Source organism: Arachis duranensis, chromosome 3, assembly GCF_000817695.3.
Source record: "Arachis duranensis cultivar V14167 chromosome 3, aradu.V14167.gnm2.J7QH, whole genome shotgun sequence".
In the NCBI taxonomy this organism is placed as follows: Eukaryota; Viridiplantae; Streptophyta; class Magnoliopsida; order Fabales; family Fabaceae; genus Arachis; species Arachis duranensis.
Window position 1 is genome coordinate 129,149,176 of NC_029774.3, and position 20,972 is coordinate 129,170,147.

The 20,972-nt window shown below is 31.0% G+C and overlaps 2 protein-coding genes across 2 annotated transcripts; both read right to left on the reverse strand.

The window, feature by feature from the left end:
• Positions 1–9,149: 9,149 nt before the first annotated feature.
• Positions 9,150–10,061, reverse strand: LOC107481551 (uncharacterized). Its single transcript, XM_016101828.1, has one exon. The coding sequence runs from the start codon at positions 10,059–10,061 to the stop codon at positions 9,150–9,152; it is 912 nt and encodes a 303-aa protein (XP_015957314.1).
• A 1,342-nt stretch (positions 10,062–11,403) lies between these two features.
• Positions 11,404–14,155, reverse strand: LOC107481825 (uncharacterized). The gene is made up of 2 exons (XM_016102147.3): positions 13,731–14,155; positions 11,404–12,964 (listed from the first exon to the last, which is right to left on the reverse strand). Exons 1-2 carry the CDS (start codon positions 13,809–13,811, stop codon positions 11,870–11,872), a joined length of 1,176 nt encoding a protein of 391 aa, XP_015957633.1. The 5' UTR covers positions 13,812–14,155; the 3' UTR covers positions 11,404–11,869.
• Positions 14,156–20,972: the final 6,817 nt, after the last annotated feature.

Below are 20,972 nucleotides of genomic sequence, written 5' to 3' on the forward strand. Positions count from 1 at the left end.
CATAATCGTACTAAAAGTTTGAGTGCTACTTACCTCTAAATCTTTTTATTATATACTATCTTTATTTAATATTGAACCTCAACTATAAATCCTACTCCTCTAAAAACTAAAAACAATAAATGACAAGGATAAAAATAAGATTTAACAACTCAATTTGTAAACATAATCTTCTCTACTCCTATAGCTCCGCACTAAACTCTATAGCTGAAAGGGGTGGAAATAGGGGATAAGAATTGAAAAGTTTTTAGTAGGATCGGAGTAGTTAGTTAACTCAGAATTATCTCAGCTCAGTTTAATTCACAACCCGGCATAAGGATCCAGAACAATAACCAGTCATAGAAGTTCAAATTAGCAAGTAATTAAAATCACAAACACACTCAAGCAATCATAAACAATTCACAACACCAAACCAAATACAAAATATGCAAACAAGGATGATGTCATTATGCATGCCTATTCCTATTGCAGGTAACGAGCTCATTTGTCGGTTTCGACCCGCATCCGACGCAATCCAACTCGCAAGTCGGATAAGACATTCCACCGACATAACCTCTGCAAGTTTCTACTTCTTGCAGGCGCTAATTCTCCAGCTGAATTATGTCGAATATGACATCTACAAGTACTTGCAGGCACTGATTCTCCAACTGAAGCATATGTCCCTTCTCTTAGAAGTCATTCCATATTTACGGGCATCCCCGCACAATCACAAAAAAAGCCTACGACTTATTAACATTTATCCTTCGGCACCTTAACCATACTATCGTCACCCTCTCGTGACTTTTCCATAATCACACGTGCCAATTTATCTTCTCTTTTTCTTTTAAAATCAAAACCATCTCTTTAATTTGTGACATTCACCAAAACCTTTAAAACAACTTCACTTAAACCTATTCTTCTTTCAAAAGATAAAAAAAATATTTATTAGTTAAACCCCTCAACAAGGCCTTTAGACTTTAGAGGAGCAACAACCAATCTCATTTTCTTAAATTTATTAGAAATCCTTAACAATCATTATTTTCTTAAATTGTATTAATTAAATAAAGTTTATAAATCAAATCAAAATCAAATCATACAAATCAAAAGTTCCGAACCAATTTCAAAACCAAAACCAATCCCAGTTTTATCTTTAAAAATAATTCTTTAACCTTTTTTAAGACGTCGCAAAACGAAATCATTTAATCAAAATTCAATTACTTTTAAAGTTCACTAAAACTCCTCCGAATGAAATTCTTAAGTCAAATTCAAAACAGAAGTCCTTTTCATATTTAAAAATCAACTTTAAAACATAATACTTTTCTTTAATAATTTAAAATTGAAACATAACTATTTTCTTAATAAATCAAAAATCCAATAATACAATTTCTCAAATCTAATCTTTTTCTAAATAATATTTCAAACAAAGCCTTAAATTTTATAACAAAATTTCGATAGCATCTCCCCTAAAACTCGGACTTTGCCATCCTTCTCAAGTCCCATCCAAACTATTTCTCAAACTCTTTCAAATCATTTTCAATAAATCTAAATCATTTCTAATATCAAAACATTTATAAAATCAAACCAATTAGAAATCCAACCGCTTCCAAAATCAAATCATTTTTATATCTCAAATCATCAATTCATCAATTCATTTCTTATTAAATCTTAACGTCATCATCAAATGATCTCACCAATTTCACTTGATCACTGACAACATTATTCCAGTCTCAATTTCATCAAAATAATTCGGTTATTGACTATACTTAAACTGACCGAACTCCAAATTAATCACAAATATCAATACATCACAAAAATTCAATATAAATCCAGTCAAATTTAATCAACAATCAATCCCAATATCAAATCACTTATTTAATACACATTTATTCATTAAAAATTTATCGAAATCCTACTTCCATATGAAATCAAAACAACGAAAATTTCAGAAAAATTTTTTGACTAAAGTGCCGAAAAAAAAAATTAGAAATCGTCTGTACCTTCTAAAACTTTAGTTGGCTGAATTTAAAGGGTAGAAAAATTATATTACTGTTAATTTCCACCGATCAAAAATAATACTAACATATAGAAAAAGAAAATACATACACTTTTATCGAATTAGATTTTTTATTAGAGTTACGGATCGTAAGAAATCAAACTCAAAAGATTTACGATGCCATGAAATTCTTTCTTTCTTTCTCACGGTTCTCTCTCGTCCTTATCACGAAGAATGTTTGGGTCATGCATTATGCATGAAGGAAAAAGAATGATTAATTTTTTTAAAAATAAAATTTCAACAAATATAATAATTTATAAATAATTTAATTATGTAATTTTAAAATACTTAAGATGTTACAATGATGGTGGTGGTAGTGACGGTGGTGGTGATATAAAGTAAGTTTACATGGTTTAGTTTAATTTAATTATTGTCTGATTCTCTTCAAGACATGCATACCAATTTATTCCCACTACCACATGATTGGAAAGACCGACAAAGTTTAATTATTCTTCTAATCCTATAAAAAAAATAATACTTGTCAAAATTTTATTTAATTTATTAATGCATATTTTTTTTTATCATTATTTTTTATTTTTATTTTATCCACAACTATATAATATTATTAAATCATTAATTATAATAGAATATTTAAAAAAATAATATTCTTTCTTTTAATTTATGTAAAAATAAAATATTATTTTAGTCTCCAACATTTGAATTAAATTTTAATTTGGTTCTCACTATTTCAAACATTTTATTTCAATTTAAAAAACTTTCAAAGACTATATTTCAATTCCAAAAAAAATTAAACGGGCTCAATATTGTTTCATTGTTAAATTTGACATAAAAATTCACATATTGAAAAGTTAATAACGTTCAATTTCAGTATGTAAGTAAAATTAATCTATTAACAATTACCATTGTAAAAGTTTTTTCTTTAATCTTAGAGTATTGATGATTGATTATTAGAATCTAAAATTTTGTACCCCACAAAATTGAGAAGAAGAAGTATTATAAGAAGATTTTTATTATGTTTCTCTATTACATAGAAGAAAATATGACTTAACTAATAAAATTATTAATATTTAGGTAATTTATATCACTTACTCAGTTAATTATTCATGTCAAATTTAACGGTATAATAATATTAAGCTTTAGTTTAGTAAAGTTTTTACTTTTTAAAAATTATAGCATCTGTATTTGGTAAATTAAATTAAAAATTATTTTTAATAAACATAAGCAACAACAAGTGTGTTCGGTAAAATAATTTTTAAAATTTAAAAATATTATAATAGACGTTAATGTATATAAGAATTAAATTTGAATATTAATTAATGTACAAGGTTATATTAGATTTTTTAATTTTGATAAGTATAAGCTAACTTTGAACAATTCTCCCTTAGATACTTTCAAAAATATCCCTAATTTTTAAAAGCTATAAACAATTAAACATAAATACATGAACTTTTTATTTATCAAATACAAAAATATAATACTTATATTTTTAAAAAGCACAAATACCTCTATGAAAAACTTTACTTAAATCCATTTAAAATTTTTTGAAATAAAAATAAAATAATTAAAAATATTAAAAATTAAATTAAAATTTAGTTCAAACGTTAAAAATGAACGTAATACTTTACTCTTCTATATATTAGATTCAAAATATTCACTGATTAAGAAGTTGAATTTAAAATTCTTAAATTCAAGTAAGTCTATCTATTTTGTGTACATATAGTCCCAAATTATACTTCTTAATTTAGGGACAGATTCAAACGCATCGCATTCCTTATCAAATGAAAAAAAATCATAAATGTTTTGTCCTCCTATTTAAATTCCCAGTCTCTTAAAGTTCATCATTTATGATATATTGTTATTTTTTTAATCAATTTTCCGATCAAATATTTAATTTCTACCAAAAAATTTTAATTTACTCAATATAGTTTCAACATATAACAATAATTTATGTATTATCGTATTAATAAACTATCCAATTTTTCAATTGCATCTTAAAAATCTAAAAACAAAACTATACAATTAAATCATAGTATTGATATTGTATCAAATTAATTATTTTTAAAATAATTAAAGCATAAAAAATAAATAACTCGTTTTGTGAACATTTTAAATAAATTTTAGTCAAGAATATAGGTAGTATTTTCTTACCTGCTTTTGGCACTTAGCTTATGGTAATATATACTTGGATACAGTAATATTTTTCTCATAACACTATCCTAGTTTACTTCTTCTCCTCCTTCAATCATAATATTTTTCACCAACCATCACCCATCAGTATAGTAAACTCTAAATTGCAGATAACCTAACAGTAGATAGAGTGGTGTTTTAATCTTTTTCAAAATAAGAAACGAACAAAAAGAAAATGTAAAAAAAAAAAATAAAACAAAGAAGATTGGAGTATAGCGATGGTTAAGAGGCATGTGGCATGTGGTGGGTGGGATCTGCACTTCTGGACTCACCACTTAACAGCGTTTGTTTTGACGAAAACTCCAGATTATTATTAGGTGGAACACTTTTACAACTTAGCTACCAATGTAGCAATTCTTCAATCTTCTTCCTTTCTTAAAGTGGAATTTATCAAAGGATTTTTTCATTAGTCGTGTCATATGATAATATATAAGTCAATATAAGAAATTTAACTAATCAAATATGTCTTCTCTCTTTTCCTTTTTTCTTTTTATGAATAAGAAAGAGTGAAAATAAAATTACTTATACCTATTGATTAAAATATTATTAATTACCTAATTTTTTAAAAATTATTACGTACTACACTAAAAATTAACTATCAAATTATTCATAATGTATTTATGTATAAATACATAATTTTTAATTTATTTTTAATATATATTTTATATAAATAAATAATTTAATAATTGATTTTTTGTGTATATTATTTTTTTATTATTGATTTGTTGTAGTTATAATATTCTCTGTTTTTAAATATCTACTTTTAAATGTTCACTTGTATTAAGGAAAGAATTATTGGAATGTGTTAGTTGCAAAAAATTAAAAATAAATTGTTTTATCCATTTTTTTCTCTAATAAGAGGTGTGGCAGAAAAATGTAATATTATATTAATTCCTTAGCTAGTTACTAAATTATAAAAAGTTAACATTTTAAATTAGCAGAAAAATGTAATATTATATTAATTCCTTAGCTAGTTACTAAATTATAAAAAGTTAACATTTTAAATTAGACACTTGTTTTAATGCAGAAGTATATGTTTAGCCCTCGTATTTTCAAGTTGATATCATATTAGTTTGGTTAGAGAGAGAATTATTATTTAGGAAAAGTATAGGGTACTAACATATTATCTGCCAACTTCTGCCAACTTTTATTTATATTTGTATTTTTTGGAAGTGTATTCATATATGTGTCTAATAATTAATATATTTCAAATATATATATAAAGAGACACATCCAGAAAATATATCTATAAAGACACTTCTATTAAACACAGTTATAAAAAAGACATTTTTATTAGACACATCCACGAACACACTTCTATGAAACACAATTATAAATAAGAGTTGGTAGAAGTTGACAGATATATTGTTGGTAACGTAGCGGAACCGTATTATTTATTAGTGATGAGTAAATATCTAATTCGATCTTTATTTATTTTTATAAAAGATAAAGTGATTTTTGTCTAAAAAAAGAGAAATTCTCAACTTTTTTATTTTGAGATAATACGATTTATCTGTTAAAAAATTCGTTAAATAATAACAGAAATTAGTTTTGTGGAGATTTTATTTATTTTTTATGAGATTTTAAACTCCCACAATAATAACAAAAATTAATTTTGTGGATATTTTATTTGTATTTTGTGGAGTTTTAAATTCCCATAAACTACTAATAAATTTATTTTTGAAAATTTTCTCTAGGTGATTAAGTGAAAAAAGATCATTGATGAAAATAATATCGCAAGAAAAAAAGTAATTGTAGTACAAATATCTTTTAAAGGAAAAAATAATATTGAATAAGAAATGAAAGGAAAGAACATTAATATTGATAATATTAGTATTGGTGATGATAACAGTAGAGGAGATAACGATGAGTCGATGATAATAAAGTATAATTACACAATAGAAATAATAGAGGTAGAAGTAAATAATGATGACGATGAAAAATATAACAGTAGTAATAGTCATAATTAGGGCGAAAGCTAGTGCACTCCAGGTAAAATAGAGAGTGCAGTACTCTTTAAAAATTAATTTACTATCAAAAGTTATCAGGTAAATTAAATTTATTTATTATTGTTATTATTATTTTTTTGTCATGGTCTGAATAAACAAATTGACACTGACAAAAAAACTAATTCCACAGGGCCACCTTTACACCACAAAAGTACTCGGAAAATAACATTATTCTGTAAATAACTCCGGTCTCTATTAAGATACCATAATTCTCAGATGACGACGCAATCAAAGCACAAAATACATGGCAATTACAACAAGTCCATTATTTTTTATTTCAAATTATCCTCGACGTGTACGTAATAGAATGAAAAATTAAAATACAATTATATTTAAACAATGATTTGTATTACTTTTTTATTAATTTATTCAAAAAATAATTAAACTTTAAAGTTAATTGATATAAAATCAGCTCTGGAGTCTGTCCCAACTATAACTTTCTAGTCCCAACTCTCGTGTGGTAGTTAAAGCATAGATAGTATATACCTCAAATCTTTGTCTAGAACGCAATACAGTAAATTTGTCACAAAGCCAGCTAGGGATGGCAATACCACCTGAACCCGCGGGTAATTATCCGCCCCGCACCGGGACGGATTTTTAGTGGAGCGGGTTTTTGGAGAGGCAGGGTAGGGCGGGGCTGGGTTTAGGTAATACCCGCCCCGCTATATATATAATATATATAATTTTAATATATAATATGCATAATACATGTAAAATAATTAGTAAATGATTAATAATATTGTATCATATTTAAATTTTTACTTTAATTTATGTTATGTATGTGATGATGGTTATATAAATTTTGAAATTTAATTTTATTTATTGAATTTTAATAATTATAGGGGCGGAATAAACACCCGCAGAAGTAGGTTAGAATTCAATATTTTACTATCCGTAGATAAAAACGAGACGAATTTTACACAAATTATTGTACAACGAGACAGAGTTGAATAGAGCAAAAATCTATTCCTATCTGCCCCATTACTACCCTAACCACGTATATGTGTTTACATTTCAGAAACTTTTAAGATGATAAATGATAACCGTACAAAAAATTTTTAATAATATACCATTAGATTTAGCGATATCTAAACAGTGAATTTTAGTATATCAATGCTATTGTGATTATGCAAATATTTTTGGGCAATTTACGTTTTTAAATTGTTTCAACCCCAAATTTACGCAAATGCATTGTTTCAAAAATGGTTACGCAATTACGTTGTTTCACTATATTATATAAACCGCTACTTGCAGTAGCGTTTTATAATTGCACAGAAATCGCTAGAGTATGCAGCGGATTCTGTTCAAAAAGTGCAGCATGGAAACCGCGGCAGCCCATCGCGGTTTATGTTTGAGAGAAGTTGGTCATCAGCAGCGGTTTATGTGCGTGGGGATGTGTGCGTAAACCGCTAGAGGTTATAGCGGTTTACGTTAAGTATGCATGACTATATAAACCGCTGAGCCAGCCGCGGATTATGCAATTGGAGGTTGGGAGAGAAAATTCTAGAGAGAGGAAATTCTAGAGAGAGGTCAGAGCAAGTTGAGAGGGAGTCCGAGGTATTTGAGCTGCGACTTCCGGCGGGATATCATGGCAGAAGACAGAAGGAGCATGTACTGACTGAACGGTGTTGCGCATGTTGCCGGTTCCATTGGTGACGAGGTTAGTTAATTATTTTGGTATTTTTTTAGGCTTAGCAATTTTTTAGCTAGAAAAAATGATATGAACGCAAGCATATACGAATTTTATAGATTAGTCCCTTTTAGTTTTAAAAATAGTACGAAGGTTAGAATATAAAGAATTTTTTTTTTTGGAATTTTATTGTTTAAGATTTGTAATACTTTTATAATTGTGGGTGTTATCTAATAAGTTAAGTTTGTTGTCATTTGTGCTATTGTAGTAAGTATTTTACAAATTAATTTCGCTGGTTTATTGACTACTTATAGGTTTTAGGGATTAATTTGTTTACCAGTCAAAAATTTGTTGACATTTTTAAGATATGTGTTATTATTAGATAGGGAATTTCTTTATGAATTGGAGAATTTAATTGTATCCTGCATTTATTGTGCTGTTTTTTGCAGCCCACTAGGTGTATATACAGTGTGAGACGGCAACAGAATATGCTCATGCATGATAGGATCATCCTGTATTTAGAGAGGACTGGATTGTACCATTTGGCCAGGCTAAACAGCCATTGGTTCTGGTTGGATGAGCCATTGGTTAGTGCGTTCGTTGAGAGGTGGCGTCCTGAGACGCACACGTTCCACATGCCTTTTGGAGAGTGCACAGTGACATTGCAGGACGTGGCTTTTCAGCTTGGGTTGCCTGTCGATGGGGAGGCTGTGAGTGGTTGCCTTGGTGAGTTTGATACATACATTGAGGGTGGTCGACCAGCCTGGAAGTGGTTTTTGGACTCAGTATTTTCCCCCTCCACTAGTGCAAACGCAACAGAAAAAATATTCGAATTCCCATCCTGAGCAATCGCCAACAACAAGGTCCCTCCATACTTACCATAGAGGTGTGTCCCATCGATACTGACGAGTGGCTTACAGTGGCAGAATGCCTCAACACATGGAGGGAATGTCCAAAACATGCGATGAAAGTAGACTCTATCTTCATCAACCTGGTCACCCACTATAACCGGGGAGGTCTTCAACAGGGAAATGGAACCGTCCATGGTGGATGTCACCCCAAGGATCCATCGGGGCAGATCCGCATATGACTCCTCCCAATCGCCGTAGATCTGTGCTACTGCCTTCTGCTTTGCCAACCACACTTTCCGATAACTTGGCTTGAAACCATATGTTGCCTCTGTTGCCTCTTGCAACACCTTAATCGATACCGACGCATCAGCTCTAACTAATGGAAAGATTCTTGCACAAATCACATGATAATCAAGCTGCCTGTGGTCGCTCGAAATCGATGTGGCCATACACGTGTGTGGTCCGTTGTACCTCCTAACTTCTCATGTGCTCTTCCTTTTTCGCATGACTATCCGGATCAACCACGTGCATCCGTTACCGAACTCCTTGCATCTCCCTTGGTATTTTAGACTGTCTGACTTCATAACCCTGTACTCAACTCCACGCCGAATGCTGTAATCTTTCACGCTCAGCACAGCTTCCTCCTTACTCTGGAACGATTGGCCAATCTGAAATTCAGTCAAACCTGTCCCATCATGCATACCCTGTCCATCGAATGTTGCCTCAACATTCTGGTGTTGACCGATGGCCTCCAAGTTCAAAGACGATAGGTGCGGAGGGTACTCTTGTGTTCCAGAACCGGAACCTCCATGGGCTGCACCTATTGGTATATCATCTTCACTGTCCCCACCAATATCGAGCGGCTCCTCATCGGAATCATCATCACAAAGCGCATTCTCAACTCGATCCGGTCCAACCTCAAACTCAACCTCAGCACGTTCTGGCTCGGGAGGTAGAACTACCGCTGCTACCACAGGCAGTGATGTCGATGCACCGCCCCGTGTGGTTGACTGAGGACCCGGTGCCGATGCTCCAGAGCTATCCACACGATCTTCCAACTTCGCAAACATCTCAGGTATCCTCACCTCTGAAAAACTACGCCTGCAGTGAAACAAGACTTGCAGGTCTTCATCCGACTCTATCATAAAGGTCTCAAACCACACACCGGTTGACACAACGGTAATGGGAATCTTGTAAAATAACTGTTTAACCTGCTTCGTACCACAGGTACCGAGCTTCTGTAGTATGCTGAGCTTAATCTCTGCCAATATACTTGAAGATCGAATAAAAATACTAACCGGTTCTCTATCTGTGAATTTCACACCGTGGCGTTTGCTTTTTTGAATTTGTCCAGAGTAATGGACCAAAGCCACAAAACTATCCTCCCCATCCATTTGTGAATAACACTCTCTCTCTCCACATTTGGCCCCTCCATGGTTTATATAGAGAACCCAATGACACAGAATACACGTAAACCACTATGGCCACCAGCGGTTTACGCACGCATTTCAACAAACATAAACTGCTGCTGGCAGCAGCGGTTTATGAAGAACCATAAATAAATAGAATCCGCTGCAAGCTCTAGCAGTTTCTGTACAATTATAAACCGCTACTGTAACGGTTTATATAATATAGTGAAACAACGTAATTGCGTAACCATTTTTAAAACAATGTATTTGCGTAAATTTGGGGTTGAAACAATTTAAAAACGTAAATTGTCCAATATTTTTTTAACAACCTTTTTAAAAAATATTATTTAACGATAAAAAGTATTATTTTAATTTTAGTAATATATTTTAAAACGCTATAGGCACTATAATTAGTGTCAACACCGTAGCGTAATCAACAAAAAAAAAAAAAAACATAGAATGACCCTTTTAGATTTGGTCAAAGGAATAACAAGCTCAAATAATATTAGCTCCTCTTTGAAAAAAATGAAAGGCATGAATTAGATCAAATTTTTAAAAGAAATTTAATCAAATTCAAATAGCTTATTCTATTGGTAACTTTTCAGTGTCATTTATTAATGTAGTTACGGATAGAATATTAAAAATATAATTTAACTTTATACGAGCATCTAATAAAATTCATATATTCATATGATTTTTTAAGTAAAAATGTTATATGCACACAAAAAATAACTATCAAATCAATAATTATATATTTATGCATAAATATATTTATTATTTAACTTATTTTTAATATAAATTTATATTTTAATATACATTTTATATAAATGACTGATTTTTTATGTGTGCATAGCACAATTATTTTAAAATAGTTTATTATTACTTTTGTTAATATGACAAAATAAAAATTACTATTTGTTTAAATTCTTTTGGATTGATATTTCACAAAAAAAAACAAAGGAGAAAAAAGAAAGAGAGAAAGGAAGAGAGGAAGGAAAGAAGGGAACTGCAGTACTTGTGGCTGAGATTCAAGAAGCAGGCATGAGGTTCGTTATAAGATACCAACTTCTGCTGCACTGCGACAGGTACAAGATAAAGGATATCTATCATCGAGTTTTCTACTTCTCTCTATTTAGTTTCTTGCAGTACACTGAATTATTCTAAACGCGTCTTTTTTTTTTGTTACTTTTCACCAAACAAGCATCGAAGCAAGTAAGCTGATGCAAGTTTGATAGCAACGATGAATTATACTAAATAATTCAGAAAAACTGAGTCAGTGTTGTTGTAAAATATAGGACAAGCAATAAGATTAGCGACATATTTAACATGATAACCAACTAAAGAATAGAAGAAAATGAATTGGTCTGGCAGAACAAAAATTCCCAACCGGGAAAAAGGTAGGGAAACTTTAAGCTACTCTATGGTATATCTGGGGATCACAGCCACACTAAAATACCAAATAAACACGGAGTTCAATCATGGCAAGCATGTTCCTAAACAGCACTTTCAAATCGCTCTTCAGAAGAATAGATACTGCTCCCCCCCTTGAATGAGGTGCACCTCTAAGCTATGTACAAGAGTTCCTCACCTCAAAGTCAAAAGAATTTGTCTGAACTCAAGGAATTTCTCAAAGAATATCTCACTGGACAATGATACAGCCCTATAGAAGTGACACACAATCACCAGAACAGAACCTCAGTTCACACACCTGAGAGGAGTCACCACCTTAAGCTGCTGCACAAGCTAACAAAAAGCTTAGCAAGAAAATCAGTCTCATGGATGAGTTTCCAGGATCATCTCTCTCTCATGCAGTTTCCGGGTAACAAGAACTTATACTTATCTGCATTTTCCAAGAGATAAGCAGGAAGATGAACTGCAGAATAGGAATGGGGTATCGGTCCCATTTTGCCAATGATTTCCTTGAAAGTGTACTCCTCAGGCAGCATGTCGAATAAATCAGCCCCAGAGCAGATAACACTCTGGATTCTATCTGGATTTAAATAATGAGAGAACCTGACTCTATCATAATGGCTGTAGGCTTTCATCTTGAAAACAAAATCACTGATGCGCCTGAAGCAAAAGCTACAATGCCACCCAGAATCTGCCAATAAGATATCCGACTGGCGATAATGAGCATACCTTGTCTTCCCAGTCTGATACCTATGAACCGAAGCCCTCCAGCTCTTATCATCCAAACGAAACTCAAATGAGTATAGATAGTTCTTCAGCTGGAGATGAATGATTGAAGGAATTTCATCACACCATCTCAGGAGATTAATAGTGTGGGCACTTGGTATCTCGTCAACATCAGACATGATCAACAAATCATCATCTGTTATACCGGCTATCCTGAGAAGCTGGTCCAATGCTACGCGCTGATATGCCTCCTCAACAAATGGGTTTTCTCCTTTCCTAAATCTGCCACCAATAGTTCCATAAGTTAACCGGGGCTCTGCAAACTCGAACTCGTGGCGATGGCTCTTAAAAACCAGAGGCTTAGGCAATCCAGTGAATGTAGAATTTGATTCAAGGAGCACAAACTCATTAACGTAAGGGTACAATTCTCTCCACCGCAAATTGAGTATTTCAATCTCGTTACTGAACAACACAGCATCGTAAACACGCCTTGGAAACTCACGGACTCCCCATCCATGAAGTTTGCATAGATTCTCCATGGACACATTCTGGTTATAGTAATGGGGGATGACATGGAATGGCTTCGGTGGTTTTTCCCACAGGGGTCGCAGAAAGTACGAGATTTTCTGGCCATGCAGGTATATTCCAAATATGCACATTGGGATCACAGCAAATATGAATATGTAGGTCTTTACATCCAAGCCACGCAAAATGCAGCGGATTCTTGACATGCCAGAAACTTGACTTGATTCCTGCATAATTGAGAAACAAATATCTATGAAACCAGCAAAGCTAAAAGGAATTATATAAGAAAAAAAAGAAACTGGTAAATAACTACACAATGCAGCTTCATTCAGCCCTCCAAACACAGACAACCCATATCATAAATCAAAATTGCTAATTACCCTCTCCCTTGGCCAAAACTTTCAATTCTGATACAAGTTAACTAGTATCTTCATCATGAAGAGATTAGAACATGCAAGAATAAAGATCCCGAAAATGCAAGTAGCAGTTCAAATCCAACTATGGCAGCAATAGAGATCTCTGCCCTCTCAGAAACCAAGCCCAGAGATAGGAACAATACAGAAATAGGGTAAAAAAGGTGCCCTTGCATACAAACCAACAAAAAATTCACCAGATTTGCTCAAATTAGCAAAGGCGTATACTAAAAGCCTAAAAAAAACACCACCTTATTCCTGGACCCAAATTCAGATCACAAATATGTCGTAGAAAAAAAGAACAAAAAGAGAAAGAAAAAATAGTAAATCTAAGACGAAAAATTCCATAACCACCCGCTGCGAGATTAAATCACTGACCCATCTGCATCCGATTTTATTTTTGTTTTCATTATCATTAATTTTAAGAATCGCGGAAACCATAAAGCGCGATTCGGAACAGCAAGAACAAAATAATAAATAAATTAATAAATAAAAGAAAGCAACTTATAAGTTTTGATGGAACCAGAAAAAAGAAAACTTTTAAAAAGAAAAGTATAATTGAAGATATATAGATAGATACCTGGCCACAAACTTTGCTGCACAAATCATCGCTCTTCTTTGAACAGTAGTTGCCCCCGGTCTCGTTCATCATCCACCACATTTTGTGTTAGGGTTTGCGGATGAACAAAAAGCAGATCGAGTTGCCGTATGAGGGCCTTGAAAGGAAAACTCAACTCGTGAAGACACACAAATTAGAGGGTAGGTTAATTATACTATCTAATCTTGCAGGCGCGATTGATAGATAGATAGAATATAAAAGAGGAACAAACAACGAGGTGGCTCTCTTCTCTTCTTCTGTCTCCTTGGAACGGGTGGCAGTTGTCTTCTCCACACACACTCTCAAAAGTTCCGTTACATTACACAACCCCCTCCTCTCTCTCCTTCCTATGATGTTTATGTTCTCGATGCCGCTTTTCAATTTTTTATAATTATAATTATTGATATTCTCCCTCTGGTATTGCCACCCCAAATATTTATATAAACATATGCTATTCATCCCGCAATTACGCAAAAGCACTCGCTTAACCTGGAATCGCATCTCCTATGCTTAGGGGCTAAATTGTCATTCCGCTTACGATATCTCTTACTTAGTCCCTCCCTCACGCGTTGTATTGACGGGATCGCGACAACTGGTTCTTTGTGTATATTGCTGTTGCTTCTTTATTTGTTTTTCTTTAATGTATAAATTTATGAATTTAATTTTAACTGTCCGACGGTATAAAAGTTAAGTGTTTAATTTTGATATATTTACAGGATAAGATATTTTATCTAATGATAATGAGTGAAAATAATAATTAGATTAGATAAAATTAAATTTATAATTTATAGCCAACACGCGTTGACAAATGCTTTTAGTAGCAGCAAATTATCGGTTAGAATTTAGATAAGATTATCATGAAAAAATAAAGAAAAAACATTAGATTAGATTAGATAATTAAGATAACTAAAAAAAATTGTAAACCAGGGGCATTTATTCTCTTGACAATTTCGTTGTTTTTCGGGGTCCAACAAGACACGTGGCAGCCAGCTCATGGGTGCCCGGAGTTGCATTATAATATTCATCTTAATCTAATTTTTAATCATCTTCATCATATTGAAGATTACTTGGGTGAAGGGACTTAGGTTAGGGGTAGAAAAGTTGGTGACGTCGTCGTTTTGTATGGAACAAAGGTCGGTTTTGGATGCACCCGCGTGTAGAATAAGAATCGACCAATCCAAAAGTGGCACGGTAGTTGCAACGATGAGGAAAGTGCCGAGGCAAGGATTTTTTTTTTCCTTTTCCCAATTTATCTATCCATATACGAGAGTTAGAATTCAATGAAGATGGTTAAAATATAATATTATTCAATTTAAATTAAAATCAGTTAAAAATACAACTTTTTGAAATAAAATTGATTGAATCTTATTTTTGACAACAGAATGGTTTTGATCAAATTTTAAATTACATGACAGAAAAAACAAATTGTGTTTAAAAGTCAATACAACTAAAATCTAACTTGATACTATTAACACAAAATTTCAAGAGTTTAAATAATTCGACCATGATAGTTTGATCAAAATTTTGTAGTACGTGAATTATTCCATAAAAATGTAGGTCTAAGTATTATAATATAGGTTATATTATAAGTATTAGTATAAGAATTTGACTTATCTTAAAAAGAGCCGAGTCTGGTAAATTTTAAAAATTGAAATAAAATAAATTACACTAAAACTTCATCCAAAAATACTTTATAGAATGTGAAATTTAAAGATTAAAGTAAAAAAAGATGTGAAATATCAAATTTAAAAGTCAACATTTTTTATGATCAAAATAATATAGTGACCTGATAAATAGAGGAAACTAGATTATGAAAAGAGAAGGACATTCTTTAAATTTACTCTTGTGATCTATAAATAAAAGAAAAACAGAAATAAAAAGGGATTTTAATTTGGACATTACCCCATCATATAAAACTCTACAAAATCCAAAATTACATTGACACTAAAAAAATTTATGGAGTGCAAGTTTGTATAAGTGTGTGGAGTCAAATTTCTTTTTTTGTTCATTTTATTTTTATTATTTTAAATTTTTTCTTTTATTTGTCGTTGATAATTCCTTTTATTTTCAGTTCGTTTATTTTAAACTTCAATTTGTTTGTTATTTCAGTTACAGTTCTTATTTATTTTATGGAAAAGTATATGGAACCAAAAGATTACCAGCAAAAAATTAAACAAAACCACATTAATTTATATTAATAATTAATTAAGTAAAGTTAATTAAAACCTATAAAAATTTTCATCTTTTCTCTCACATTAACATACCCACCTCCAACAATCACACACACAAACTCCTCTCTTTCACCCTCAGGCCCTCTCCGCCTCCCCACCGCGACCCACTCCTCTTCTATCACCGACATCTGGCTCGTCGTATTCGCCACTATCGACAAAAACCGCTTCTCTTTTATGAACCAGATGTGTTACCGGAGCCACCGTTGTAGTTGGAATTGAACTTGTTCGGCCTGGGCCACAACAGCCTCATGTGGACGTCCTTCAACTACGGCGGGCGCACCATGTTCCTAGAGGAGGACAAGGCCTGGATCGACCAAGTCTAGTAGAGAATTTCCGGTTTGGAGTCGTACCACGTGGCCTATGACACCAACGTCCACCAGGCGGACGATCTCATCAAGATTGGAATGGAGGAGGAGGAGTGTAAGAAGGTGAGCGACCCCAGGTTCTCCAAGTGCCAGCTGGCACACAAAAGCTATACTAGGCGCACACCACTACACCAGCAACAATATTAAACATTGTCTTTACCACATTCATTAAAGGGATAACAGCCACATTTCACGTTTGTAGTTGATGATTAAAAAGACTGCAAACTACACACTTGATCTTAGCTAAAAGGAGTCCTTGAACAATTACAAAAATATAAAAAAAATTCATTTAATATGAAAAAAAAAACATCCTAATATTTAAAAAAAGAAATATCCAGTTATATTTTAACAAAAATAATTAGATATATATAAAATTTAAAAAAAATTATGAAATTCTTAAAGAAATAGAGACATTCACATTTGTAATTCAAAAAAATTCGAAAAATATATAAAAACACATCCATTTAGTATGAAAAAGAAACATTATGTTACTTAGCAGAAGGAACATCCATATATATTAACTCATAGAGATTTTGGATTCATTGAGAGGTATTTGGCTGATTTTTTGCTAATACCCTTTTGATTCCTTAGCATTGTTGTTATTTTTTTTTTCTTGTCATTTTCTAATTTTTTTTTCTTTTGTGCATTTTATTTCCAAATTTTTATTTGGCTTTATTTGTCTTCTTATTTTACAATTTATTATAAATATTTTGACATACACAATTTCACAATTTCCATACCTACATTTACTCATTTTTTAAAAAAAAATCGTATCTACTATTCAAATTGAGATCTTGATACAAACTTAATTCGAGTGAAACAAATACTATATTTCACATGTTAAGTTTTATTAGTAAAAAAATTATTACTATAAAGTTAAATCTTAAAGTACTATTAAGATTAGTCATATATATTAAAATAGCTTCTAAAATTTTACTTTTTACTAATTATATTTTTAAAATTGACAAAAATATACTATTTTAATTTCATGTGATGTATCATTTGATAAAAAATAATTTAATAATTAACATAATATATTTTGTCAATCTAAAAAATATAATTAATATAATTAAAGTTTAAAAATTTATTAATACATGCAATTAATTTTAGAGATTACTTTAAAATTTAACTAGACAAACATATCATAAACTATTGCAATTATACATTTATACCTAGTGTTTAGTTAGATTGAACACTGAAATCAAAATTCATCCAAAGCAACTACAAACACCTCTAGGCTTTTAGCAGAGAGCCAGAGAGTATAAGTGAATATTGATGGGGATAAGGAGAAGGCAGTGAAGAAAAACATTGAATTCAACTACTAATGTACTATCAGCATCTGCAACAGTTAGGGGGAGGAAGAAAACAGAACAGAACACTGGAACACATTTGGATGTGGACCCAGCCAAGCAATGAGGTGGAAGCTGGGCTGTGAGGTGGGCCCCCACCACGAGCTTCTCCCAATGTTTTCGTCCAATTTGTTAGTATGTGGGCCAACACTCCAACTGCCAACCATGCCATACTTTCAACCAACGTCTCTAAACAGGCCCCAAAACTTAATTACTTTATTTAGTCTTTGTAACTAATATTCAAATCCTATTATTAGGATAATATATACTCCAAAAGAATTATATAATTATATATTTTTTATATTTTTTATTAAAATAATTATTTTAATATATGTTCTAAAAACACATTTTAAAATTATTATAAAAGATATTTTATTAAAAAAATATTAAAAATAATTTTTTATATTTTCAATACATTAGATACATAAAAAATTTTAAAAATATAGCATTATAATCTTAAAATATGCCTTTAAAATACAAAATAGCTAAATCGGTAAATCCTTGTCATAATTAACAAACAATAAAAGTTGAGTGCATTTATAAATCCTTGTCATAATTAACAAACAATAAAAGTTGAACTCATTTTTCTTGTTACTTGAAGTCACTTTTGAACTATTTCTACTTATTTTCTACTACATATAGTTATTTTTATTTATATTATCGAGGTACTTAGAGATTATGATGTGTACATATGCACGAGATGATGACATCAATTGCCTGCATGCAACGCAACATATTGCTAGAGCAATCAATTCTAAATTAGTATTGTTATTTTTTTATTTAAGTCAAATAAGCATATAGTTATAGTGCTTGTTTGGGCGTCATTAAATTGATAAAAAGAAATTTTATTTTTTAGTATGTTTGACAAATTTTTAATAATAAAAGTTAAAACACTAAAAAAATTTTAAAAAAATCTTTTTTGAGAAGTTACAATTTACATTTTTTTAAAAGATCTTTTTTCCTTAAAAAATTATATTTTTTACATAATAAATGAACAAAAAAATACTTTTATCTTATTTTATCTAACATAATTGATAAATAAAAAGATCTTTTTACATGAGATATCTAAATATAAAAATCACTTTTACTTTTGTAAAAGGTCTTTTAAAAAAATATCATTTATAAAAAATATCTTTTTGATAATAACACCCAAACAAGCTCATAATCACGATTAGGATACTTTAATAATAGATGTAGTATCTATTAGGTGATAGAATGTATTATTAATAAGTGTTAATTGATAGATATGATTTAATTTATTCATTAATTATTTTATTAAGTAAATGTTTATTACATTTTATATTTCTTTAAATTTGAATTTTATATATATAAATTTAGTTTTGCTTGTGGTAGATAATTTTTTTACTCTTATTAAATGTTTTAATATTTATTGCGTTTGTTCGATATGTTTTTTCGATATTTGTTTTTTAAAAATTAATTATTCTGTTTTCAACTAAATTATGAAATAGGAAATACTTGTTTAGTATATTTTTTTATTTTTTATTTTGTTTCGACATTTAAATGTTTACTTTTCAAATGGATTTGTTATTAATTTTTTTTTATTTTTTTATCATAGGTCTCGCCTATTTCTCCCTGATCGAGTGAGCTACACTTTAGCATTATTGGAAGTCATTCTTCCTTACTTGAAGGAGGTTGAGTTTGGCAACACAGTGCGACTCAAAAACTTTAATAAAAAAAACTATAAATTACCTATATTTGTAAATAAAAAATTTATTTATTTAAAAAAAATCCAATATCCATTCATATAATCTATGTTTATACACAAATTAAAGAGAATTGATATACTTAATTTGGTTTTACATCTTGGCCATTGGTTATGAAAATAATTAAATTTAAAATATTATTAGTTTTTATATTGATTATTATTATTTCTCATTAACTATTTTATAAATCAAGTTTTGTTAGTTTAATAATTAGTTTACTAGTCAGTTTAAGCAAATGTTAAAGATTAGTTTTTGACTTGTCAAACTGAAAAATACTACCGTGGAAAGCAAACAAAAAAAATTTTATATCATGAAAACATAAACTGATAACTTCTAAATAATAACTTGAACTCTTCATATTCAAACATTCGAAGCACGTATCAGCAAGTGTCGGGGATTAATCTTTAACCTTCCAAGTTGAGAGATACCGCAAACCAAAAAAAAACTATTTTTATAGGCTCATTTTTTTTAATATGAAAAAGATATATGTGTTTTCGTTTAAAATGGACTTTTTTTGTGTATATACTAAGTGGTGAATGCTGCAAATATGACAGACCCAACACTCCAAAAACGTGCTAACTCAGCATGCTTGCAATGTGCTAGACGCGTGACAACATTAAGAGCAACACACTACATGCTTGTTGGACACATGACAGACATCCGGTAACATAATACATGCGTATTTGACACGTGATAGACATAGGAAAAACACACTACATGCGTGTTGTACACGTGTCAATTGCCGATTTGTTGTGATTTCAATACATAATCTGTAAGGTGGGTCTTCTGCCTATAAAATCGAAACTCGTTACCATTTTACTTCATTGTGAGATTTATCTTTTTAGTGCCTTGTTGGTGTTATGGAGGACAATGCAAATATAGTTGTTTATCACAACTATGAGATTATATGAAATACATATGAGGGGGTGAGCTTTGCGTATGAGAATCCATTTTCGTTTGTGATTCCATGCACTATGACGTTCGTGGAACTATAGTACAATCTCTGTCAAAGCATAGAGAGTGACATTTTAAAGAAGGTTAGCAATATTTTTTTACAAGAGTCCAGTTATCGTATTTGGCGGCCTAATATAGTTTGAGATTATGTCGATCGTTGACGAAACAAGTATTCAGTGAATGTTTCATATTCACCGGCAAATTCAAGTTCAACATCCAATGATTGAGTTATATGTTGAATTTGAACAAATAGATACGGATGAGATTCAACATGAGTCAGACGTGCAAGATGACAAAGGTGAAGCGTACGAAAGAATGAATAATGATAGTGAAGAAGAGTTCGAAGTTATGTACGAAGCCGGTGATGAGAACGAGGACGGCGATGGGGGAGGTGAGACAGTCGTGGAAACTTTAGTGGTTCCACTCGTAGTCAGTCAATCCATGCACGTTTTACCTTTTATGCATAGCCTGGAACTTGATGTCATGCATGCACTGGAGTTTCCTGAATATGCGAATATAGGTATGAGTGATAATTTATTTTTTTATAGGTGTTGCTGATCTTGAGGACCGGGAATTCAGGATCGAAATGGAATACAGTTCT

Coding starts and splice junctions, on each gene's coding strand:
- LOC107481551 (XM_016101828.1), bottom strand. CDS start 10,061: ATGGATGGGGAGGATAGTTTTGTGGCTTTGGTCCATTACTCTGGACAA.
- LOC107481825 (XM_016102147.3), bottom strand. CDS start 13,811: ATGTGGTGGATGATGAACGAGACCGGGGGCAACTACTGTTCAAAGAAG. Junction 12,965..13,730: donor GCAGCAAAGTTTGTGGCCAG/GTATCTATCTAT, acceptor TCAATTATGCAG/GAATCAAGTCAAGTTTCTGG.